This window comes from Pseudonaja textilis, chromosome 14 (genome assembly GCF_049901715.1).
Source record: "Pseudonaja textilis isolate UNSWEBS1 chromosome 14, rPseTex1.2, whole genome shotgun sequence".
NCBI lineage: Eukaryota > Metazoa > Chordata > Lepidosauria > Squamata > Elapidae > Pseudonaja > Pseudonaja textilis.
Genome location: NC_142003.1, coordinates 17,071,795 through 17,099,193, shown reverse-complemented (window position 1 = coordinate 17,099,193; position 27,399 = coordinate 17,071,795). Strand labels below are relative to the sequence as shown.

Here is a 27,399-nt window from a genome sequence, read left to right as displayed (position 1 = left end):
ATGGATGCATCCATATGGTATTCTTGACAATGGTAGGGAAGTAATTTTCCATAGGTTTCTTCTGGGAGGTCAACTTCTCAGTTCCCAGTTGACAAGCATTCATTGGAGACCTTTATACCAACTGGTCCTGTTGCTGCTCAGCTTCCAAGCCCAGACAAGGATAGCAAGATACTGCCATCTGCTGAATCAATAATGACCAGAAGTACATTAATATTTCTAAAACAACAACAACACTGATGTAATCAAATGAGCAAGAGTTAAAAGACTCCTAAAAGGCTTTTGTTCACCTAGAAGGATGAGTCTTTTGTTCACTGACATTGATGTTCCTGTCAGTTGGCACCGGATTTTGTAGTCAATACCTTGAATCACAAAAGGCTGCAGTTTGAAGACTGTCATTAAAAGTTGCCTCTGTTTTGTAAGAGCAGCAAATCCTTTATTCCTTTCATAATAGAAAAAAGGTTGTTTGAGACATGGGCAGACCAGAAGCTGAGCTTGGTCTTGCATAAAATAAAATAGATTAGGCTTGCTTTATATGCAAGTTCTTCCAAAATAACAAATGTGGAATGAGTAATTGTATAATCGTTGCCAATTGTTGTATGTAAGGAATAATCCTTCTGTACGGTGACATATTTTCCCATTTTGAAAACATATCTGCACATTCCTCAGTGTAGTATATCATAAAATCTACATATCATTTATTACTTTTAAAGGTTCATATTCAGCAGCGGTCGCCAACCAGTGGGCCGTGAGAAAATTTTGGTGGGCCGCAGAGAAGTCTCACCCCCAGAGCACCCCCACAAAGCAATTAATCCAGGCTGCACAGAAACACAAGGCTGCGCCGCCCACATGGCTCGCGGGAACCCTCCCCTCCCACTCTTTAACTGACAAACTTGCCTGCTAAATTGCTATTTTTCCTTTTTCCGACCATTATCTGTTCTGCTCTGCTGGGAGATTTAGATTAGCTAGGAAGCAGGAAATGGTTGGGTTTCTTGCTTTCTAGCTAGTCTTTAGATCTTCGGCTCAGCACAGGAGAACCTCCCTTAGGACTGAAGGTTTGCTTGCAAGTAAATTCAGTGCAGGCTCACAGCAAATTTGAGTGGCCGAGCTAGCCGATGGCAGATAGATAGATTTCTGAATGAATCTGTGATTCTGTGAGCAACTCAATCTGCCTGCCTGCTTTGCCTGATTTTGGGTAAAAGTTGTTTTTTTTATAAAAAATGCAATATTTATATAAATATTTATAATATTTACATACAAGCCATGCCCAGCCAGTCACATGACCACCAAGCCACAGCCACAAATTAGGCCACGCCCACAGAACCAGTTAGTGGTCCCTGGGATCTAAAATTATGAGTTTGGTGGTCCCTGAGGTCCAAAAGGTTGGCGACCCCTGATATACAGTATTTATCACTGTCTTCGAGATAGTGTACTGAAAAAAAACAAAATATCATGTGCCCATGCAGGCACACACATAAATGGATGATGATGATGATGATGATGATGATGATGATGATGGAGGAGGAGGAGTAGTAGTTATCCATTCAGTTATGTCTGACTCTTGGAGATTCTATGGACCAGGTCTCTCCACATCTTCCAACCTTGTACTAGTTTAAACATTTTGAAAACAAATATGAGTTTGCCTTCCATAAAGGTATCTAGCTTAGGACTTGAAGGGGCTGTTTCTCCTGTTTTAAATTAGTCTGGATATAAAGACCTTAAGAAGTTGTTCTTTTAAAGATGAGATTGGACTGCCATTTGTCAGAAATGGTGTAGGGTTTCCTGCTTGGGCAGGGGGTTGGACTAGATGACCTATAAGGTCCCTTCCAACTCTGATTATCTGTTATCTGCCCCAACTTTCAAAGGTTGTTACATCTAGTCTTCCACTGTACTATTCCCAGGTGATGGAACACATTTGTTCTACATTTAAGCATCTCCAAAAAAGTTCTTAATGAAATGAGATTTAATAAGCTGATCAATGTAGTATAAGGATTATTCATTCATAATTGCAAACATATGAATGCATAATTATATTAGAATTGATAGAGATTTCTACTTATCCATTTTCTTTATTTTAATATTCATGCTTTCACATTTTATTTTGCATGAAGGTCTACTAGTAAAAGAGTCATTGTCATCTTTTCTCTCTCAATCTGGATATTCCATCAGCTTTAAGTGTTCTTGACGCCTTTCAGTAGGTCTACTTCCCTTGATTGACTTCAATTTCTATAGGTCATGGTTGAAAATGTAACATAATTTATTATTGTTTGAATTTCAGGATGATGCCTCGGGCACAAATTTCCTTCAGGCATTTTATATAGCCAGCCTTTTTTGTTTTAAGTAATATCTGCGTTGTATGTTTTCTCCTTACTATTTCCATATTACATTCAGTGAGAAGCAAGATGAGATTTCTGTATTATTGCATTATGGTTACAGAATTTAGTGATTCCAACTGTGCAGTGGGGTATTTTAGTTATTACTGACTATCTGTTAAATCATTTCCAACAATATCATTATGAAAATAAAATGCAAACTACAGTGTATCATGATGTAAATACAACAGGAATTGTGTCTATTCTTTCATAAGATTTTGCTCTCAAGGTCCACTAAGCTATGTTTGCAACAGTTGTCTGTTTCTAGCATAATGTTAATAATTGTCTAGTCCCTTGATTTTGACTCTTTTAAATACAAAGTATTTGGAGTAGAAGGTGACAATTGGCTAAATGGTACATTAAGGGACTGATCTGGTGTATTGAAGCATTTACCTCTGTCAGTCTAATTTCCATAATGTCATCTGTTTGGAAAATAAGAGCGAATATCTAATCTAGTGGAAATAACTTGCATGGAAATGGTGCTGGCCAGAGTATTCTAGGTACTTGTAATAATGGTCAATTACTAGAGTTGACCAGATGTCAATTACAAATAAAACATAAAAAAGGGCTAGAAGTAAAACTCAAGCAGAAATAAAATGAAACTGACTTTAGCCTGGCTGAAGAACAATGCATAATATAAAATAATAACATTTTAAAAAGACCACCACACAGCAGATATGAAGCAAAAAAATTGCAGCCCTCCTGGAAACAACTCAGCAAAACAGCAAAATACTCCTCTCCTCTGCTCTACCAAGGCAATTAGTTCGAAAAGACATTATTAGATCTGTGCACCAAGCCGTATAAAATGGGCTGCAGTAACACATGGATAACTGACTCGATTTCCCCATCAGACAACAGCATGAATGTTCATGTCTTACGAAGTTACTGAATCTCCTTTCCATTAACAGGGAAGGCAAAGTGTTCTAGATAGAAAGGAGGATAATAAGATATGTCGTTAATATCTTTTCAGGATGCTAATTTGGCATAGCCCATGCTAATATTGTTTAGGAGACTGAGCACTGCCTGGTGTGATATTTAAAGTGAATAAAGAAATGGTATTACAGAAACAATGAAGATCATGTTTAGGTAGTGTTTGCTTTGTAAAGACGGTTTTCAAAGATTAGCCCTCTCTCTTTGCATAATGAAATCTTTATTACTGACATAGCATTAGAAGCATGGGATGCAAACAATTAACCATTTTAGAAGCTAAAAATATACGAAATATAAAATACACAAAGTTAAAGAACATTTTAGCCTAAGAAAGAGAAGGACTAGGGGTAACATAAAAGCTGTCTTCCAATACTTGAGGGGCTGTTATACAGGGTCAACCAGAGGCAATATGTAATGGGTGGGAAATCATTAAATAGAGATCCAAGGAATTAAGGAGAAACTTCCTGACTGTGAGAACAATTATTAGTGGAATGACTTCTTTTCAGAAGATGCTGGTGCTCCATCACTGAAGGTTTTCAAGAAGTTGGAGAACTGTTTGTCTGGAATGATATAGGATTACTGTTCAAGTAGGGGTTTGAATCAGTAGAACTCCAAATTCCCATACAATCCTATGATTATAGAACAGAGTTTTCAATTGTATAGAATTCCTCAGATTCCCATTCGGCAAATGGGAAATAAAACTTTTAGTTGAATTAATTCAATCACATATTTGTTTTTTCCCCTCCAAATTTTCTTACATTTTTGTGTTGCCAAGAAATCATTTTTTTTTTCTGGGGAGATAATGTCCCATTCCAAGAACCACAAAAGGGGAATAGGCAAATGAGTGGATTAAAACTATACAAGTACTGTTAAGAGTACAGTTTTGCAGAGCACAGCAATTCGGAAATCAATCAATTGGAATAAATATAATAGCTTTATGAATTTAAGATACATTGAGTTAATATTATTTTAGTGGAGGGAGGTTGCTGGGAGCATTGTTACAAAATCAATATACCACCCCAGGCTTTCACTTTAGACAGAGTTGAAAAAGGACAATTCTGAATTTCACTTTCTTGGATTCCTTTTTAAATAGCACATTTCTTTATGCTTTGATCTTAAGGAAGTTGTCCTTTTTTAATTACTTTAGTTGAAATTTGATTTATCATGCGGATCTCATTCTAGTTTAGGAAACGGGAAAAATACTAAGTGTGCTTTCCCCTTGATTGATGATGGCAGAGGTCATGTTGGCTAACTGTGGTTTTGATCATTTTTGTTAGTTGCTAGCAATTACATTTTTGAAACAAGTAAAATTTATCCTATAAAATTGACACCGTAAAAAAAAAAATCTAAGTTTTTACACACTATCTCTGAATCTAGACCATTTCTCCTCTTCCAGCAGAACTTTGCAGTGGAGAGTTAAATTGTCAAAAAAAATCTACAGTGCTGTCCAAACACCGAAAACCGTGTATTATCTTAACTGTATCTAATGAATTAAATTGTCATAACAAAGCAAGTTCAAGCAATGGATTATGAAGCTTAGGGTATGAGACCCACTTGTTTTCGTGAACGCTTGTTACGATTAATCACATTTTAAAGATCAAGTAACTTGTGATTAGTGCAAAATTGTGTGGCAGTCAAGAATGAGAACAGGGTGAGAGCTAAGCTCACCGAGAAACTGGGATTGTGAACTCAGAAACCATGGACAGAGCATAATGATTTTATCACCATTTGTTCTGTGGCTTTTAACTGTTGTTTTTGTTCAAAGATCAGGAAAAGAAATGAAATCCCGTTAAGGTATACATACATTGGTATCCAGCCATTATTCCCTAAAATTATTTTTAATGCTAATTAACAAGGAGATGAATGTGTAAAACAATTTGTGGCATAAGGTTATTACAATTCCTAAAAGCAAGAACAAGAATTCATTTCCTGTGCCAGGAGATAATGGCTTTTTTCCTCTCTTTCTAAAAAAAAAAGAACCCTGTATTTCTTTCCTCCAAGGTTTCCTTCTTCGTTCAAGAGATCATCAGATCTGTTCTGGCCTCCATCACCATTCAAAAGAGCACAAAGGTCCTTTTATTTAGTTCTATAGAAGATACTCGTCCAATGCTTTTTTTATTTTCTTCTTCTTTTTTAAAGAAGAAAATGTTTTTCTGCTACTTTAAATTTTTACATTTCACATAATCATGGGCTTCTGTTTCCTTTGAGTTGTACAAAGTATGGTTCCTAAGATCATTTTGTTAGTATTTTTTTCCTGTGTTTTGCAATAATAATGAAGTTAAGTTTTAAGATCTGAATGAGGATAAGCCATTTCCCTTAACAGTGTGCCAGAAGCCAAGCTTGATGATGAGAATAATTCTAATATATTCTGATACTAACACCTGTCAGTTACTGAAGTACTCCAATATGTCCAGATTTAAATGTTTTATAACACCGCTATACACTCCTAGACTCTAACACAGCTAATACTACAAAAAGAAAACAAGTGAGTGGCGATGTAAAATCAATTTTCTTTCTCCCACGATATCAATAATTTATTTTCAAAAAATTAACTTTGGCCTAAAAGGTAAAGGTAAAGTTGCCCTCACACATACGTGCTCATCGTTCTCAGCTCTAGTGGGCAGTGCTCATCTCCGTTTTAAAGCCAAAGAGCCAGCGCTGTCCAAAGACGTCTCCGTGGTCATGTGGCCGGCATGACTAAATGCCAAAGGCGCACAGAACGCTGTTTCCTTCCCACCAAAGTGGTCCCTATTTTTCTACTTGCATTTTTACGTGCTTTTGAACTGCTCAGTTGTCAGAAGCTGGGACAAGTAACAGGAGCTCATTCCATTACGTGGCGCTAGGGATTCAAACTGCCGAACTGTCGACCTTTCTGATCGACAAGCTCAATGTCTTTGCCACTGAGTCACTGCGTCCCTAACTTTGCCCTAAGAAATAGGAAAGTACCATTTTAGGGGAGTGGTCTAATTTGTTTAATTTATTGATTTTTACTCCGCTTTCATTATTTTTACAAATAACTTAAGATTAACCTATCCATTTTTCTTCACCTATTTTCCCCACAACAACAACTCTGTGAGGTGGATTGGCTGTGAAGGAATGATTCTGCCAAAGTCACCCAGCTGACTGTGAATGCTAAGGTGGGACTTGAATTCATGGTCTCGTGCCTGGTCTCTTGACTACTAAACCAAATTCACTTAAGTTTAGTGCAAATGTTTGTCCTGCTCTCAATTCAGCCCAGAGAACTGAAACCAACCAAAGCCACTGGACCTTACAATCACTTCCAGTCGAATGGAACCATGAGAAATCAGAAACATTGGTCAGGTTTTTGTGAGATGTATGCGTATATTCTAGGGATGCGGTGGCTCAATGGCTAAGACGCTGAGCTTTCTCTTATGGACTTAAGATGTTGTTGACTCACTGTTGCTTTGGTAATGAAACTTGCATATTTCCATCAAGACCATCTTCCTTAAGCTTTACAGCTGTAGCTGATCAAAGATGCAGTGGCGTGGACAATAATTGACCTGTTTCATCAGGTCCATGTAGCACCACAGAAACAATTCAAGCTTGACTGAGCCTTCCATCCTTCCAAGGTGGGTACAATGAGGACCCAAATTGTTGGGGACAAGAGGCTGACTCTGTAAACTGCTTAGAGAAGGCTGTAAAGCACTGTGAAGTGGTATATAAGTAAGTGCTACTCTGTGGTGGCACAGTGGATAGAATGCAATGTTCCAGGCTAACTCTGCTGATTGCCAGCAGTTCAATCCTGATTGGCTCAAGGGTTAGGGATACTAGAAGCAATTCAGCTTGACAGAAGCAATTCAAGCTTGACTCAGCCTTCCATCCTTCCAAGGTCAGTAAAATGAGGACCCAAATTGTCGGGGGCAAGACGCTGATTCTGTAAACCACTTAGAGAGGGCTGTAAAGCATGGTGAAGTGATATGTAAGTCTAAGTGCTATTGCTTTGGCTACAGTGCTGGTTATCACTTATAAAATTGTTCCTGACATATGTGGAAAGACTCTCTGGTTTGTGTAGTGGGGGAGAATTGGCAGGGTCCATGTTTCTTTCATGTAGCAATGTCATCTGGTAAGGCCTACTTTCTGGATGCGGTCTTCACCTTGCCCATGTTTAAAAGAACTTGGAAAACATGACCTTTCACCTGGGCTTTGGGTTAGTGTGAATAGTGGGTCCTGTGCAGGGGTGGGATTCAGGTTTTTTTAACAACCAGTTCTGTGGGCGTGGCTTAGTTGGTGGGTGTGGCTTGGTGGTCATGTGACTGGGTGGGTGTGGCCAACTCGACATCACTTATGTCAAGGGGCGCTTCTCCTCGCCTGGCCTTTCATGACAGTGGGGATGCTACAATGGTCATAAGTGTGAAAAATGGTCACAAGTCACTTTTTTCAGTGCCATTGTAACTTTGAATGGTCACTTTCACCAGCGTGCAGTCAGTTTAAATTCTTCAACCATAATTTTAAAGGGATTTTTTTAAATGGATGCCTATATAGAATATATATAATCCCTAGCGCTGCGTAACTGAGTGAGCTCCCGTTACTTGTCCCAGCTTCTGCCAACCTAGCAGTTAGAAAGCAGGTAAAAAAACGCAAGTAGAAAAATATGGGCCCCTTTGGTGGGAAGATATCAGTGTTCTGTGCACCTTCGGCATTTAGTCATGCCGACCACATGAGCACTGTCTTCGGACAGTGCCTGGCTCTTCGGCTTTGTAATGGAGATGAGCACCACTCATCCTAGAACCTAGAGCCTAAAACCTAGAGCCAGAAATTACTAGCCCGTATGTGTGAGGGGAACCTTTACCTTTGACCTTTATGCTAGATATGCCTTTTTGAATAGGATTGCCTGCATGTGTCTCAGAAATTTCTCTGTGCGTAAGCTATTTCTGAATGTTGGGCTATCATATTTGAGTTACAAATTGCCAAGCTACCATTGATGGAATCAGAGACCAGTTCTAATTCTTGATTGCCACCTCTTTTTTGTGGCAGCCCCTCAAATATTGAAACACTGCTATCATGTCAACCCTAGTCCTTCTTTTCACTAGACTAGAAAAACAATTCCTGCAACTGTTCATCATGTTTTAATCTCCATTATTATTAATAGTTTCTAATCTGCTTTGATTCTGTAGTGAATGAGGACTCAGATTAGCTTGTCGATATATTGGATTAGGAAAAGAGACTACCCTTTCCATCCCTCATCTTCCAATGTCTGTAGTCTAAACCCTGGGCTGAAACTTGCCTTTTGTTTCTTTTATTGGTATTTCTAATTAGAAAATGATAATATAAGGATGTCCTAATGTTTTGAGATTTGTCTTCTATAACAGACATATGATATCCTGTCTCATGGTTTAAACTGAAATATACAGTATATCTACCATTTTGTTCAATATATTCGAGATCTTGACTGCCTTTTGTTTTGTTGACCTGATGATGTTACCTAGTTGGGTAATGAAACGTCTGCAAGAAAACAACCAAGTTCTGGGAGTACCATGGACCCCACAGTTCAACCCCGAGTTACAAATATTCTCTTCTATTGATGTCATTTGTGTGAAAAAAAAAAATCTTCCTTTGAAGACATCTCTGTTCTCTTATCTTTGAATCTGTGACTGTAATCTATTAATTTTCTTGTACATTCCATTTAATGACCCTCCTTTTTGCTTAAATGTAATTTGTAATGACAGATCTTCTGCACAACAGCTGCACTGAATGTGTGATTCACACTATAGTTGGGGAAAGGCACTTCTATTATAAATCAGTGCAAGGATTTCAGGCAAGCCATAAGTTAAACTGTAGGCCGCTCTCTTGAATTTTTCAGTATAGTTTGATATTTTTATGTTCACTACTATTTATAAACTTTTAGTGTTAAAAATACTTCCCATTTAAAAACCACACACAAATATACACACTTCTTTTAATTAGGTTACAAAATTGAATGGAACATATATTAGCTGATTCTTTATTGACCAAAATATTGGAGAGCAGTTGGCAGATATTTTATACTGGTGCCAGAAATGCAAACTAGATATTTGAGACTTTTGTACAAAATTGGCCCTACTGATATAAAAACTAACTTTTTATGCAGTAAGGACAGAACTTTGAATTTTGACAATCACCTGCCTCCACAAAATTTCTATTCCATTTGGACTCTTTCCTTACATGTTTGATTAGATCTTTAGACATTTTAGGGTTTTGCTATTTGGTGTTCTCCTTCAGGAAATATGAGAAACTAAACCATCACTCATTTGCATAACACTTAAATAAAAATGTGAAATAGGTAACAGAAAAGGCAATTTGAGATGATAATACAATCTGTTGAAAGTGACAACGTAAGAAAATTCAAATTAGTAGACGATAAAGCAACTTAATGCATTTAACAATTCTTGATTTTGTTTCACAGTAATACCTTGGAGTTGGAAATGAAAGTCTCTTTAGATGCCGTCTTAACATTTTAATGGCTTCTTCAGAAATTCAGATCTTTTGCATTTGAAGAATGAATTGACTTCTGACAACATATCAATAAAACAGACATCAGTTATTAACTAAGTTTGCATCTCTGTATGGTGATGTAAAAAAAAACACTACTTTTCTTTCTTTAAATGTAGAATGATAAAAACTGCTGTCTTAATAATTAACCCTTTTTATGTACTAAAATGGTATGTGAACAAAACACCTGTCCTGATTAATCAGCCCAAGATATATTTCCCTGATTGTAGAGTAATAACAATACAAGGACTGATAGATGGCATGCATAGACATTTCATTTTCTCATTGTTTAAAGAGACATTTGTTTCATTGTGCTTGTTATGATGACATATATGGATGAATCAGTCAGATTCCCCCCCACCCTCTTTTTGCTATATTTGTTTGACTCCTAAGGAAATCTTATCAAATAATTGATCAACTAAAATTCACACTATAATTTCTTTTGTCATTACCCGAGACTTTCTTAATAAGATTCAGTTGCCTCAAGGAAACCAATAGGCTTAGTGGGGAGAACAGAAGAAGGCAGGTATGGTGCCACCAAGCCTACTGGCAGTCCACACAGGGAAGTAGATGGGATGGGATGCTGCTATTTTTTTTTTCTGGGATTTGGGGAAAACTATGACAGAATCAAAGATGTTGTATACTCTAAGTGAGCTTTGCAATGTTGCTCCATCTCTGAATAAGTGCAGAAATGATGTGATAAGAAAATACAACTAGCCTATCAAGAAGAAAAGGGAAAAAAGTTATAAATAGCAATAGCAATTGCACTTAGACTTATATACCGACCCAGAGTGCTTTAAAGCACTCTGTGGGCAGTTTACAATGTAAGCATTATTTGCCCTCAATAATCTTGCCCTCATTTTGCCAAACTCAGAAAGATGGGAGGCTCTATTTACCTTGAGTGGGACAGGATCAAACTCCAGGCTGTGGGCAGAGTTTGCCTGCAATGCTTTATTCTAACCACGGTGCCACCAGGTCTCTTATGAATACTTGAAGCAGCAACAGAAGCTTAGTCTGCTAAATGAGACACAGTGGCTTAGCAACTTAAAGACCCTGGATCTGTCAGCTGGATAAAGACAGCCCTCTACTCTCCAGAAGTTTAAGCTCAAGCACTGCATGATAGAGTGAGCTCCCGTCACTTGCCTCAGCCTCTAGTAGTTCAAAAGCATGCAGTAGATTAATAGGTACCACTTTGGTGGGACTGATGGCAGAAACAGAAACAAAACTGGTATAGAAAAAGTCTCAGCTGATGCTAACTCTCCCACAGAATTCCCATTAGCTGCTCTGTGTACAGATCTAGTTCACTCCCTGTGTTGTTCACTCTGGACAGCACATGAATGTGACCTGAATGAACTAGCAATTCTAGGCAGCCAAACCTATATCTTATAATACTATGTACCAATGCCATATGCTAATAAATAATAACCAAGGATAGTTTAATATGAATAATTGAGCTGTTCCAGAATTCGGCTGATAATTTTATAGGTAGTCCTAATTCAGTGACAGTTTGTTGGCTCAGTCATTAAACCAAATGGTCTCTAAGTGAACACAAGGGTGGGGGAGAGAGAGAAAGAGAGAGATGCTGCAAAGATCAGTGATTGTGCCATCCCACTCATATAAAGTTCTCTCCTATAGTCCGTTGTGCCTGATTTTTATTTTTATATATAAAAGCAAAGTACCACTCATGCATCATCACAAAATCTCCAGAACCGTAAAGCCTACAAACGTGAAATTTGGCATGTATGTTCCTCTTGGCTTCTAGATGCTCACTAAGAAAGGATTTTTGGAAATGACCATTAGAGCATTAGTATTTCATATATTATTTTTAACACACTCTGATGCTAGGGAGTTCTACTCCCCCTCCCCAGCTGAAAAGAAATCTGTTCCAAATGCAAAACACAAGCAGAGGGGAGGAGTTTCAGTTTCAGTTTTACTTTCACAGCACCAAGCAGCTTTAGTACAGAACAGGCCCCTTGCTGTGTCCTTCTTCCTCACACAGCAAATACTGTTTAGTTTCAACAGTCCTCAACTCTCTCACACATGGACAGGACGCTAGCGAGATAAATACTGATGGATGTTGGTAGGCAGAGGCAGAATTCCCCCCTCTTATTTTCCTCTCAAAAAACTAAGTCCGATCACATATTTTCATAGTGAAGCACGGGTATCGAGCTAGTTTATTTATATTGTTTGTTTGTTCCTGCATAGGATGGCGAAATCACAAAACATGGAGAAATCTGCAATCTGTAAATAATTCCATTTCAATTCTTGCTTTAATTTGGGTCCATTAGACAAAATTATTTAGAGGCCTGACAGATTAAACCCTCAAGAGAAATGTCATTAGAAGAGTTGAGAATATTGGGCCATGCTTAATTCCCATGAATGAATCCATTAAAGGACCAATACTTACTTAACAATACAAATCCCTATGTCTTTTTATTTTTAATTATTTATTAAATTTATATGCCACCCATCACACTGCTGAGTGACTCTGGAAAGCTTACAGTGTCATAAAACACTACAGAAAACAATTAGACTGTTAAAAATATGAAGCATTAAGATTAAAACATTAAAATAAACAAGAAACGTGATAAAAAGGGACCCCACATGCACCCCTGGCAGAGTTTGAAAAACTCATTCACCTCTGTTTTTCTACTTGGATGAGAGTCCACAAGAAGATCTAGGGATATATGATAGACCATGCAAAAGAGGGAAATGGCAATCCACAATTTTATTTTTGCCTAGAGGTTTATCCAGGTGATGATCAGAAATCAAGCTTGCATCATAAGATGTATTTCCCTTTCAAAAGACATTTATGAAGAACTTTGTAACACTGGTATATCACTTGATGCTAGAGTAAGATTACTTCCAAATGTTTAGAATATAATTTAGCTATAAAAATGTGCTTCTGGCATGCTTAGTTATGGAAGACCCCACTATTACCCATTAGCCTCATGTAAATCTAAATGCCCAAAGATAACAAACCGTTCTCTGATTAAGTCAAGAAAATATATTGTTTTGATTCTATGATAATGCAAGCAGTGCATTCTCCCAGCAATTAAAAAAAAAATTAGCTTGATTAAAATTGGTGATTTCCAACCAGAAACAACTAATTATACTGATAGCACATTAGCAGAATATGTAACATAAGCAGAGGTGCACAAATAAACCAGGCAAAGTAATTATATAAATTGCATCTTGTCTAAGAATAGGATAACAAGTTGTCAGAAAAATGTTATTTATTTCATAGCAAGCTAATATTGTAAGAACAAACTCCTAGGCAGGTGAAATGTATCAAATTATTAATTACATAGACTCATTTTGCTGCTTATAATAAATGTTCTTTATCTGGCTTCAAAAGAATTACTCAAATAATGCATCGGTCTGAACATCTGACTCTCCACATATATAAGTTTCTCTGAACTGAGGTACAGTGCAAAAGTAAAATCAGAAAAAAGCAGTGTTAATTTGCTTTGTTGCCATATTTTTGTTTGTGTATTGATAATGACTGCATGACGAAGTACAGAATTCAATATCTGATATTAGGGGAAAGTTGTTATCATTACCTACAAATCTCACTTGGAATAGATGGAAATTCTGCTAAATTGCTCCAAGAATCTAAATATTATTTTTGGGAACATTGTCTCTTTTGAGTTGAACTCACTTTTTGGTGATTGCATCCATGCATTTTTTTTCAATAAGGTTATATGAGTGGCTAGTCATTGCCTAATTTCAATTTGTTAAATAGTTTGTAAGATAGTTTTTTCCCTCCTAACTTGCATAAAGCAATATGAGCATGTTTGAGATTAAGCCAGGTTTAGCTTATCCCTGTGTTATAGGACTGAAATGTGACAAATGTCAGGCATAATGGCTTTTTTTAAAAAAAAAAAACCAGGGATTGCCAGTAAAGTATGGGTAAAGTAATCCATGATTTTTCAAATGGTGTTTTATTAGGATTCCATGACAATTTTATGGGAATCCATCTCAAACTAAAAGCAAGACAAATTGTTTATTTCAATGCAGCCAGTTTCCAATTTCTAGAGCTCTGCCTATCACTCAAGAATGCTGAGCATCCATTTTTAAATAACCATCTGGTTCCCCCAATAAACCCACCCTTAATTTGCCTTACTAAGTGTGATGTTAATTGGCCCAACCCAATGCTTAAATTACTTGGTCTGCATGCATTTTTAAAGGCACCACAGTCTCAGGAAAAGACAGTGTAAATGATAGCGCTGTGGGAAGCCTTTAAGAGGTGCCTCAATTTGACAAGACTTCAAGGAAGAAAAGCATCCTCTGGATTGATTTTGTGGAAGAGCGAGGAGCTCAATTCTAAAGCAGCGGTCACCCACTGGTGGTCCACGGACCACTGGGGATCCGCAAGAAAACTTTGGTGGTCCGCAGAAAAACAATACTTGCATTTTTTATATTGCACTAAATCAGGGGTCCTCAAACTATGGCCCCTGGGCCGGATACGTGCAAAGCACATTTTGTATTGCTGCAGATATTCTCTCCCTTTGGGGTCTTTTTGTGAGGGTTGGAGGGGGCAGAAATTCTGGGTTGGGGTCTGCTTCAGCCTCCTGGTGTGGGGCTTTGGGCGAAGGCTGGAGGGAAGTGCCACTGGTGGCGAAGAGCCGGAGGGCCTTGTTCCAGTGGGACTGCATCATGGCCTGGAATTGGCTGACCATCTCACCCTGCTGATCCTCCAGGCACTGGGATCTAGCCTTGCACTCCCGCAGGTCTTCCCTCTCCTTGTAGAGGCTGGCAAGGCACCCCTCAACGTAAATGACATTGAGTCACATGACCACCTAGCTACGCCCATCCAACTAGGCAGATCATATTAGTGGTCTGCAGGATTTAAAATTATGAATTTAGTGGTCCCTGAGGTCTGAAAGGTTGGTGACCCCTGTTCTAAAGAATGGAGCAGTGATTCTCTCTCTCTGACACTGTTGACTGGATGTTTGGTCTTATTCAGACTTCTGCAGTCTGATCATATATTTAAAACACCGGAACAATCTTTTCAAAATACGAATTTCATTTATATATTCATTATGCCACATTAGGGGACTATTTCACATTGTAGCAGCCCAGCAAGAAGTGGTTAAAATGGAAGGGTTGATTTGCTTTAACACTTCTTTATGGGTGAAATGGTAAATTATGAAGCAGAAAAGTTGGAGCTTCTCAGCAGTGTAAAATGAAATAGTAACCCAAGAAAGTAAATCATGCTCTTTCTCCTTCCCTCCCCCCGCCCCCAACTCTGATTTGTGCCTCTGTACACTGTGGGGTTATTAATCTTGATAATAGAAACAGAAAAAAGGAACGTAGCCCTGAAAAATAGGTGTTGATATAAAACACTGATGAATGGGGAGAAAAACAATTGTGATTTCCTAATGCTTATCTTCACCATACGTTGGTGTGGAACAGTACTAAATTTTATACAGTATTTCATTTCCACAAATTGTGTATGCAAGGGCAGAGCTCTGCTGGATGATTCCGGTGATGCAATTCAAATATCAGGACCTGAAAATGGAACCCTCATGCATTGAATAATTTAATCACATTAATAAAATTATTTAGCTCTGTGGGGCTTGCTTGTCAGAACAGGAGTTAGACATATTATTTTCCCGAGTTTGCTGCAAGTTGCCAAACAACTTAGTGTGGCCAGTTTCTCTGTGTTGACAGGACAATGGAATTTCCCCTTTATTTGTTTGCCTTTGGTAGTTTTGGAAAAATAGATCTGTTGATCCAGAAATATGCCAGTTTGAACAGATGGCTGCAATTATGTGAACAGGCAAGGATATTCATATCTATAATTATAAACAAACAATTGAATACTTGTAGGGGAAGGAGTTACAAAACTACCTAGTGCAGCATAGGTGCACAGCTGCATTTCTCTCTTTCATGCTTGGAAGATGCCAAGTCTTGTTTCATCAGCCCTGAGTTCTGCAGAGAATTTGCCTGCCAGAAAAGGTATAAAGAGGAACCTCAGTAGTTCTCTCTCATAGTTACTCCTGATATGAGTTATTCCTGACATTTTTTTTTCTCTTCAGGATTTTTTCAAGGGAAAAGAACTCAACATTATCAAGTCTCACTTTATTCATGAAAGCCATCTGGGTGCTTTTGAACCAATCACCAGGAGATGGTGAATTCTAGTCTTGCCTAAGCTATAAAAGTCAGGTGGGTGACTTTGAGCCAATCACAAGGAGACAATGAGTTCTAGTCCCACCTTAGCCGTGAAAGCCAAATGGGTGACTTTGAGCCAATCACCAGGAGATGGTGAGTTCTATTCTGCCTAAACTATAAAAGTCAGGTGGGAGACTTTGGGCCAATCACAAGGAGAAGATTATGTTCTAGTCCCGCCTAAACTATAAAAGTTATAAAAGACTTTGGGCCAGTCACTCAACCCACCTCACAAGGTTGTTGTTGTGGGGAAAATAGGAGGACAAAGGTGTTTTGTGAATGTTTGCTACCTGGAGTTATTTGTAAAAAACAATCAAGGCAAGATACAAATAAATAAATAAAGAAATAAAAGTATGTTATCCCTTTGCTCACTTGTTTTACCTTATTTCTTAACTTTTGGTCTATAATAGTAAAGCAAATAAAGAAAAATCAGTGTAGATATAAATGTATCCTATAGTTCCTTGAATCTCTCCATAAATGAGTGAATATGGCGTATTCATGCTCTCCAAAGGAATGTGAATAGACCTGAGCACAAGGAGTGAGTAATCTACCTTATCCATCGATGACATTAGTAATGAAAAACAAATGCAAATATCTGTGGTATAGTTCTAAGGTGTATGACAGAGAGGCAGGCATGGCTGTAGAAGACCAGGAGATGAATTTTCAGAGCAGTTCACTAGAGAGAAATATTGCTGTAGAAATGGGATTGTCAGCCTTGGAAGCCATATTTTACTTGGAAGCTTCGAGGTTGCCAAGTTTACTTCCTGGGAAATTGGGAGAGGGGGATTTCATAGTGAGGTAGAAGATTAGACTCAACAACACTCTTTCTCAGAGAGTCAAGGACAATTTACCCTGGACCTGGAGAGGAGTGTCTGGAGGGATGTCTCCATTTGGGACAATGTTTGATTGGGCCATGTGATGGACTGATGGGTGCAGGGGATGGATCTTTGAATTTCTTGTGGGAAGGGAAAACCTGGAACTCCCAGATTCAGGTTTTCTCATATTTGTCAATATGACAACTCTAATAACTCAAATAAAAATGAACTTTGAGGAAATGCTTGTTTTGGAGTTTGTTGGTTTGGAGTTTGTTAGTTGGAACACTGACAGGGATGTTGAAAGATCCACCTACAATCTGCGCCTTTTTATTTTTTATTATTGCTATTTGCTATATTTAACCCTGATATGCAAGCTGACTATAATTAGTGGTTTAGGGTAGCTTACCTGCTGACAAATAAATATTTGGCCAGGAATCCTATTTTCATGCTTACTGGAGTGAGTGTCCTCTGATCTTGCTTCTAAAATTCTGATGTCACAGGACCTTAGTATTTTTAAAGAGGAATTACTCAAATACTACATTATATTTTTATTAACGTTATGCCATGTAGCCTGTGTCATCTTTTAGTGATCATATAGATGGATCTTCTGCAGGATGATTGGTGCTCGAACCTGGTCTTCATCTTTAGTGTAATTGAGTCTATCAGCATGATCTTCTCTTTTCTTCCACTTTATTCAGAATTATGGACCCATCAAGGGAGCTAAATCTTTGCATAATATGTCCAAAATGTTAATATGAATCTGATTATTTGTTTCTCAAATCAGAACTCTGACACGACATGTTCTATGATCCATTTGGTATGTTCATTTCATTGATTATCCATGATATTATCAGACTTTTTTCCATCACCAAATTTCTATCCTGCTTCTTTAAAGTCCAACTTTCAAAAGCATCGATGTTTTCAATCCTCCTTCAAAGTGCCGTTTCTGCTGGAATGTCACTGGGAAAACCACAGTGTTTATAATTCTGGTCTTTGTAGCATGGCTTGGCATCTGAAGAACATTTCCAAGCATTTCATTGCTACCCAGCAAGCATATTATAGTGAATTGTGGTCCCTTTTTCAGTATACTCCTTGACTTTCATTACTAAAGCTTGCATATTATTTGCATTTTCAGCTATCAGAATAGTATTGTCAGGTGCAAAAAAACAAGCTGACATGTGTAGGTTCAGTTTAACTAAGGAAACTTTTCAACTGTCAACATCAGCTTAGAACTAGATAAGGTTTAACAGCAATCAAAGCTGCTGAAGGCAGGACGAGAAGCAACGGATGGAAACTAATCAAGGAGAGAAGCAAACTGGAACTAAGGAGAAATTACCTGACAGAACAATTAATCAGAGAATGGCTTGCCTCCAGAAGATGCAGGTGCTCCATCACTGGAGGTTTTTAAGAAGAGACTGGACCACCATTTGTCTGAAATAGTATAGTCATAGTGTCTCTTCTTGGTGAGGTTGTACTAGCATACCCCGAAGGTCCCCTCCCAATTCTGTTATTTTATTAAATTGGAATTACAACGAACACGTTGAGACATTAACCAAACATCACTGTAGCTATAGCATATTTAAATATAAAGTGTCAGATATGTGTTCCATGTTTGTTTGTTTATGTATGTATGTATGTATGTATGTATGTATGTATGTATGTATGTATTTATTTATTTATTTATTTATTTATTTATTTATCAATATTCCCACCTCCACCTCCACGTACATTTTCTTCCCGCTGGTTCTGAACACTTCCTTCCTAGTTCATAGGAGACTATCTCCATTTGAAAGACAGTGCAGATGGGCAAGGCTCAGGGAGCTGTAGATTTGGAAGTGTCCCCTGGGTTTTCATTTACAGATCAAGTCTGCTACAAACACAGTTACCACTGCCAGAAACTTAGAGGTTAGCTGAGAAAACACATGGCAGTTTTGGCTCGTACCAAACAATAATTGGGAAGATTATTTTTAATCACAGTTACACCATAGCCCAAACATTAGAGATTTCTTAATAAGGCTGACAGGAAATTAAACCCAAGACCAAACAACATTGATGGGGCTGCCTCAAAGCACAAAAAATATTCAGAGTTGTCTAATTATAGACCTTGATAACATTATATAACTGTACTTTTAAAGAAGACATTTAAATGATCAGCAACTGTCTATTTACCTCATTTCACCACTTTGTTTTTTGAAAATGATTGGGTTAAATGTACAAGATGCAGAATTAATTTTGCATATATTTTCTTCATCTAACTGGTGTTTATTAGCCTTCTTTGTGTGCCATCAGCATCGTTGATCTCAAATATCCAGGCAAATTGTTGTTGTTTTTTACATGTGGGCGTTTAGCCAGCCATGATATTAAAAAAGAAACAGATACCTTATTTTACTAGCCACTGATTTCCTTCATATTTTTTTAAGCAATGAAAGTTGTAAATACCAATGCAGAGACCAAGAAAGGGAGGGATAATCTTATCCATAAATCTAGATCTTTTTCCTATAAAATCCTCAGCAGAATATCAGTACATTCAGTAGACCAAAACAAAACCAGGGAACACCAAATTGTACACCAGTGTTTTGCCTTTTGATTGTGAGAATTGTAACCCTTTGGCTTTGCACAAATGCTTAGCCCATTCCAAAACACAATTTTACCAACCATTTCTTAATAAGAATGGACAAATCATTCTAAATCTTTGCCAATTTCACTTAGTTCATCAGTACATTCTATCATGTTTCCACATCTGATTGCAGTCTTAAGAACAAGACAGAACCAGTGATATTCCAAAGATGCTTGTTCAAAATAGAAGGAAAAAAAGTGTCCCTGGGACAACCATGACCTGAATGACAGAGAATCTCCATAGGCAGACAGTGATATTTATTTTCTCTAATATATGTTTGTTTATACATTTTCTTTGAATAAGAAAATATTTTTCCCATTTGTGCAAAGTAAAGATTTCAACTTCCTTCTATTTTCATATTAAGTGGAATATGGAAACTATTGGGAAACATATTGGTGCATCAGCCTATAAGAATAGCAAATAAATAACTATTAGAACACTAAGTGCAAATTGAATATTTCACTTAAATAATGTAGATTAGTGAAATTTGTAGTCATCCTTTACTAGTAATGGGACACACATATGAATGGCTCCATGCTAATTCAGACATTCTTTCTGTCTTTTTGCTCAGAAATTACTTTTAATTCTCCCCTGAGATTTTTCCAGGAAACAAAGATCCTGTGCTTAATAAGAATGCAGGAAACATTTATAGTGATTTGGTTTGCGTGTTAAAATAACCTTGGGTTGTCATCTCCAGGTGGATAATGTGTAGGAATAAATAAACGAGGCTAAATTTCATTCCTGATCTTTTTCACTTTCCCCCTTAAAAAGTTTTATATGCATAAGTTTTCTTTTAAACATAAGTATTCTAAGGGTCTTGGAATCATGGGAAAGATAGTATGAAAAGAAATAATGTATTGCATTTTGTGTTTTATTATAGGAAACCATAGAGAAGCCCAATGTAAGTGGAAGTTACAGTTTTCTGGAGAGAAGCATTCTTTCTGTAAGTGTAAAACTTCTTTTGATATTACTATGCTGTTTAATTCTTATGATTCTTAAGTCTCAATTTACTAGCATGCACACACAGAGGGAAGGACAAAATTACAATGCAAATGTTTTATAACAGAAAAACTATACAGTACATTGAATTGTTTACAGATTTATCAATGCTATGTATTGGTTATCTTTCTGAGTGTTTCTCTACTAAAAAGTTTTGTTTTGGGGATTTGTTAATCCAAGCATATTATTTTATTTTTCTCACATGTATATTTTTAAAGCTTCCTTTTAACAAAAATCATCCAGAGTAATATTCATATCTGTCCAATTGTTTTGGATTAATTTGTTGACGTTTCTCTGAAATTTACTGATGTCGAATTCTCTTTGTTGTCCGTAGTCAATTCTCCCCTTTCAGTACAAATAAATGAGATATAGATTAAATTAGATTAGAATAGAATAGATTAGATTAGATTCAGCAAAACAGTTTGGATTAATCTCCTATGCTCACAGTATATTTCAAAGTGGAAAACTCTGAACAACACTTTCAATACTATAAGCCAAGATTTGGGGACTTTTGAAGGACCTTTTCCAGTGGTCAATTCCTGAATTGTTATAACTTTGATAAAATGCTAGTTCTTCCTTGTTCCTTCAGGGTGTAACAATGTTGTGTCCTGGTATTTGTGGAGGAAAAGCAAAATTCTTCCTCCTAGATTCTGCCTAGAGTTGATGTGAATTGTTGCTATTTGATATGAAGGCATTGGCTTTTGTAAAAAGTGTGTGCAATTATTACTTCTGGGAATCATTCTGCATACTTATAAAAACAATACATTAAATTCACCAATTGCCTTGTGATTGTTAAGGTATTGCAGTGGCTCAATACACAATTTTAGATTTAGAATGTTGTGTATCATGTCTACATTCTACCTTAAAAAGGATACCAGATTTGACAATAGTGTTGAAAAAGTAATATACATAACAACAAAAAGTTGGATTAAATTCCCATGGAAATAATTTTACCATAGTTTGATCCTTAGAGTTCAGAAAAAGCCCAAAGGAAAACTCTGAAATTTTAAATAGTTAAGTGTCAGCTTTGGCCCTCTTTTACATTTAATCCAGTACACTGCAATATCCATAAATACTTGTGGATATGCTCCTTTGCATATAAGTCAATCTTTGAATTTTTAACCAAAATATTGTGGGCAATAGACCACTCTTTGAAAAGCCAATTGTGAATATTAACATATACCAACATTTCAACAGTTGGCTTATCTGTGATTAGTAGAGTATTTTTCATGGTGTTTTAGTTTAAATTCAGGGATTGGTTTATTCGCAGATAGTCCTCGACTTACAAACAGTTCATTTTGTGACCATTCAAAATCACAATAGCACTGAAAGCTGCTTTTGCAAGAGGCAACTAGACTTTCTGGTTTTTCTTTGAAGATGTTTTGTTTCTCAGAGCTGAAGAAGCTTCTTCTTGGATGAGAAGTGAAACATCTTCAAAGAAAAACCAGAAAGTTCAGTTGCCTCTTGAAAAAGCACGTTTGGAACAACCATGACCTGGATGACTGAGTATCTGCACAGACAGTGGCACTGAAAAAAAGTGACACTACCATTTTTCACACTTTACAACCATTGCAGCATCCCCATGGTCATGTGATTTATATTCAGATGCTAGATAACTGACTCACATTTATGACAGCTGCCATTTCCTGGAGTCATGTGATCAACTTTAGCGACTCTACAACAAGCAAAGTCAATGGGAAAATCAGGTTCCCTTAACAACTGTGTTAATATTTTAAAAACTGCAGTGAGTCAGTGGACAGATGTGACAAGAAAAGTCATAAAATGGCCCAAAACTTAACAGATTTCTCATTTAGCAACTAAAAAAATGGGCTTAATTGTGGTTGTAAGTTGAGTTCTACCTCTATGCAGCAATTGTTTATAAAAGGGCAATTTGTTCTACTGAATATCAGTCAATATATTGTTTTAAATATTCAAGCATTAGGGACGCTGTAAATAAAAAAATACTGAGCCATGGTGGTGCAGTGGTTAAAATGTGATACTGCAGGCTAACTCACTGCTCACTCCAGGAGTTTGATTCTGAATGGCTCAAGGTTGACTCAGTCTTCCATCCTTTTGAGGTTGGTAAAATGAGGACCCAGATTCTTGGGGGTGATATGCTGACTCTGTAAACTGCTCAGAGAGTGCTGTAAAGCACTATAAAGTGGTATATAAGTCTAAGTGCTTTTGCTAATTCCACAATCCTAACATATCATTAAAACATTACATAGAATAGAATTCTTTATCGGCCAAGTGTGATTGGACGCACAAGGAATTTGTCTTGATGCAAATATTCTCAGTATACATAAAGAAAAGGTACATTTGTTAAGAATCAAGAATCATAACGTACAACACTTAATGATAGTCATAGGGTACAATAAGCAATCAAATCATACTAGGAAACAGCCAATAAAAATAGTAAGGATACAAGTGACAAAGTTACGGTCATACAGTCACAAGTGGGAGGGGATGGGTAATAAGGAGTGATGAGAAGATTAATAGTAATAGTAGTGCAGACTTTGTAAATAGTTGGACAGTGTTGAGGGAATTATTTGTTTAGCAGAGTGATGGATTTTGGGGAAAAAAATACATAAAACCATAGGAATAATAAAACATCAAATCAGTTCACCTGCTCATTATTCCTCCACTACGAAGATAACAGATATTCTCATGTTTGCAAACTTAAACCACAAGATGGATTGTAAATAAATGAATAATACTTTTTAAAAAGTCAGAAATCCACTTCCACATCAGTTAGTCTACCAAAGACTGATGGCACATTTCCATATTCGTGCAAGGGCCATCTGTGGTGTATATAAATGACAGGCCATATGGAAATTTGTAGGATCTGCTTTTGCCTGTCTGTTTCTTCCTGGGATTCTATCGCTTCCTGCTGACATGGGAGATTGGTGAGAATGGACAAATTTATCACTCCTGATCTTCCCAATAATATCCTGAGCAAATGCCAGGCTTCCCCAGAGTACATTTTGAAAAATCATCCAAGTACCCAAAGCTCATTTGTAATGACAAACACAATGCGCAAATGTTCTATCCATAACTCCTGCAAGCATTTTGCATGTAAAGAAAACACTTGTTGACGAGATTAGAAATTAGAAGCAGTTCCATTCAAAAAATTCTTACAAATCTCGTTCTTTTTGTTCCTTGGTGCACCAGTTACTTTTTACTTATTTTTCAGTCTCTCCCACCAGCAGTGCCATCTGTCATAGAACAGTCATATGGCAGTTAGCAGGATTTGACAAGAAGAAGGAAAAACAGTGAAAGATAATTTCTGCCACCAAAGAGGCAGAAGGGAGATTAAGTCCCCAGCATAGGGGAGATAGCAGTCCCTGAGCTGATTAGTATGACACTGTGAGACGCCAACAATTTATCTCCAGTTATTAAATTTTAATATCTTTATAATGCTGACTGGAGGGTATGAGGTGTAACGGCTGTGTTGCCAGTGTAGAAAGAGAACTGTTCTGTCGGCAAAGATCAGCTGTTTCTCTACAGCAGGGGTGGAGAAGTGTTGCGGTTAGCCAGCAGCAGGTTTGGACAGCTGAGGAGAGCAAGGACTCAGATGAGGGGCCAGGACCATTAGGGAGTGGACTGCTGCCTTCAGAGATTGTGAGGGCTGACAGCAGCTATGAGGAGGTTCCTGAGGAGACTGTGCCAAGGGCGCATGCACATAGGATTGCTCACAGGAAAGAGCAGCTGCAGCAGCACGGGCGACTCTGGAGTAAGGCTGCAAGGTAATGGCCCCTCCTTCAACAAGATAAAAGCCAGCTGTAAAGCGAATGTTCTTTGTAGGAAGCAAAGACGTTTTGAAACTCAGCCTTGTGGACATTGCAGTATCTTAAGTTGGTATTTGAAGACTCTTGTGTTGTAAAATTGCTATTCTTGGCAGCCTCACACAGTTTGGCGAGGCTCATGCTTATCAAAGTTAATTAGTTTGCAGCAGCCTTCTAACTGGGGATTCGTAAGAATCATTAAAAGGTTTCTGTTCTCTTTGGTTTGTGTTTGTTTTATTGGAAAAGGGTTTGGGTCAGAACAGGAACAATGGCCTTTTTATGACTTGTGGACTTCAAATCCCAGATTTCCTGAGCCTCCTATTCTATGGCTGGCTCAGGAATTCTGGGAGCCGAAGTCCACAAGTCATACAGGGGTCATCATTCCCCACCTCTGCCCTACACCACGAAGATAATGGCCAAACGCCCAGTAACTCCAATAACAGAGAAGAAAAGATTAGAATCTGAAGTCTAGAATATGGGTTCTGTACTGACCGGCTCCCAAACATGACAAACCCTCTGTAGTTAATGATTCCTTTATTAGGAGTGCCAGCAGCCCTGACAAAAAGTTCCTCTGTCAATGCAGGCTGTCCAGCAGAGTGACGGATACTTCTCTGCCACACCTATTCATCTCCACCCCCTGCCTTTTATCCCCAGAGCTAAGGTGGGGCTTCTGTCCCAAGGATCGACCCATAGATTTCCACTGCTCTCCTCTCCTCTGCCTTCTGCGCATCAGGCACTGGACCCAGCCATTCCTCCTCTTCCTCATCAGCCACTCCAAATCTGGAGGCTGTTGACTCTCCATATGAGGGCTGATGGACAGCCTCTCTCTCTCTCTCTCTCTCTCTCTCTCTCTCTCTCTCCCTCTCTCTGCCAGCTCCATTCCTTCTTCCCCCTTGGAGCTCTCGGTTTGCCCTGATGCTGACCCCAACTCCCACACCACCTTCTCATCTGATTCAGCTGCTGGAGGGGCCACAACAGGTTCCTTTACATTGCAAAGAATGAACCCTCTGTTGTGTATAAAGTTTTGCTCTTCTCTGTCATGCAAGTTTTAGCCTGGTTGAGTTACACCTGATTATATGTAGGGCTGAGTTAAGGAAACAGCTGATGAAGGGGTTCACCATCTGGAGAACTGAGATTGATGTCCTTGTCTTGGTGTGGAACCCAACGCTAGGGAAAACAATGACCCTCAATGTTGGAGAAAACTTGAATAATGCCCAATTTCAGTATGTCTAATTAGTGCCAGTGTTTCCCCTTGTGATTGGAACCAGACGGGCACTTTGAATATCAATACTTTTTCCAAGGCTAAGGGCTGGTTGTTATTTAACTGAGCTGAGACTGGAATCCAGGAGGTTGCCTAGTTACAGAGAATGTAGATGTGCTGACTGCTAAGTCCACCATATGGCTAGGCATTTTATCCCAGTCACCTGCGACATGACCTACACGTGTAGTACATTAGCAATTTATAAAATGGCTTATATTTTAGGAAACACCGAGGCAGGTAACCTATCAAAAAGCTCGGTGAAAAGACAGTTTTCTTCAATATTTTCAAGGGTTGTTAAAAATGCATGAGTGTGTTTCAGACCAAAAAATGGCTTCTATAATTAGATCCTTGGCAGGCATCTGCAAGTAAGTTGAGATGTGAAATTTGAATGTTTATGATGGCGCCAAGAAATTTAACAAACTCAGGTTGTTGTTTTTCTCTCCCCCCCGCACCCCAATCTTCAAAGTGCTGTGTTCATTTCCTGATTTGGTGAAGTGACACCTAATTCCTTGGGGAGGAAAAGCATAAGGAAAAATACAGTGATATACACTGAACTGTATGGGGAGGATTTTCCATTTGAAAATATTTTAGTGTCCATTTCAAGGACTATTCCAAGGTCATTTTGTACAAAAAGAACAGCAGCTGCTTCGAATTTCGTATTTTTCATTTTATAGCAACAAACTAAACAGCACCTGGATTAGATAGCACTTACGCAGATTAAGAAAGTGTCAAATCTTACTTAATTATAGGATGTTGCAATCACACACAATGTTAAACCTAAGTTTACAAAGCATGGATTCATTCCACAGGCTAAACCAAAGCCCAGCCATCATATTGTTGTGTGGCAGGATATGTGAATTTTGTCAAAAACACTCCTGTTTAAGTTTGTGCGTTTTGTGTGGTAAATTCCTATTAAGTATATACAAATTTTGCCCGCTTCAAAAATCGAAACAGCATATTTAATTTAAAGCATATTTAAAGCAATATGTTTTTAAATGAGCTTACTAGTTCTATTCCAATAAACAAATGTCTTACTCTCTGATGCCCTTGCTTTCTAGAAGAGGTGGAAAAGAGTGTACCTAACATGGTGGATGGAGATTTGGCTACTTATTTAATGTTAATAAGCTGCATTTATTTATTTATTAGTTCTACCCAGTGAGAGTTTTGTGTAGGAAATATAAATCAGCTCTGAATCTTCCGTACATTTAGAGAGCATGGTGGAAGGCAAGGGATGGCCCTATCTAACATTATCCCCATCTCCTCACCTTGCCTGGGCGTTTCGACATCAAAGCTCATAAATGAGGTATGGACATGAATGATTGGAAGGCAGGAGCCCTTTAGGTTTTCTCCTCTCCACTTGGAGCTAAATAGAGGAAAATTTGATCATTTCTGCTTTCAGGTTTCACATTGAACCAGCACTTTTCATAAAAAGAAAAGAAAACGGTGGCGTTTATTATTACCATTATTTATCAAACTTGTATGCTGTCTATCTTGCCGAAGGTAACTATAAGCATCTTACAGACATTGGATACAACGCAGTATAAAACATTAAGAGAATAAATAAGGACCTCGAATTTAAAAGTGCAATCAAAATAAAACTAAGTGGGATAGGGAGAGGGAGGGAACAAGGTGTGCCCAAGGAGGAGGTGCCATACCTCCAATGGGACCCCACCAAACTCCCTTGTTTATGTGTTAGTTTCACAGCAAAAATCAACACTACAATGGTACATCATTTTTCCTCTGTTGTGTCTTTTGACCCATAATTTTTCTCCCTTTCTCAACCTTTATCTCTTTGGATCCCACTGGCATACAGGAGGTCTGCTAGATAAGGTGCTGGATTGGAAAATGTGAAAGTTGAGGTCACCCAGCCTGTTCAGAAATTTGATTCTAGATTTCAAAACCTGTGTCCAGATATTCTCTGCAAGATCCTGAATTCTGTACTTTTCCATCTTCCAAAGTG

General features: G+C 37.9%; 1 protein-coding gene across 7 annotated transcripts in view; it reads left to right on the top strand.

Annotated features, from left to right (window-relative positions):
- RBFOX1 (RNA binding fox-1 homolog 1) overlaps positions 1–27,399 on the top strand; it is a 1,842,789-nt gene that overhangs the window by 764,699 nt on the left and 1,050,691 nt on the right. For all 7 annotated transcript variants that reach the window (XM_087912645.1, XM_087912641.1, XM_087912643.1 and 4 more), the window contains exon 4: positions 20,275–20,337. In XM_087912645.1, coding sequence (XP_087768771.1) covers positions 20,275–20,337 — 63 coding nt within the window. The remainder of the gene's footprint in view (positions 1–20,274; positions 20,338–27,399) is intronic.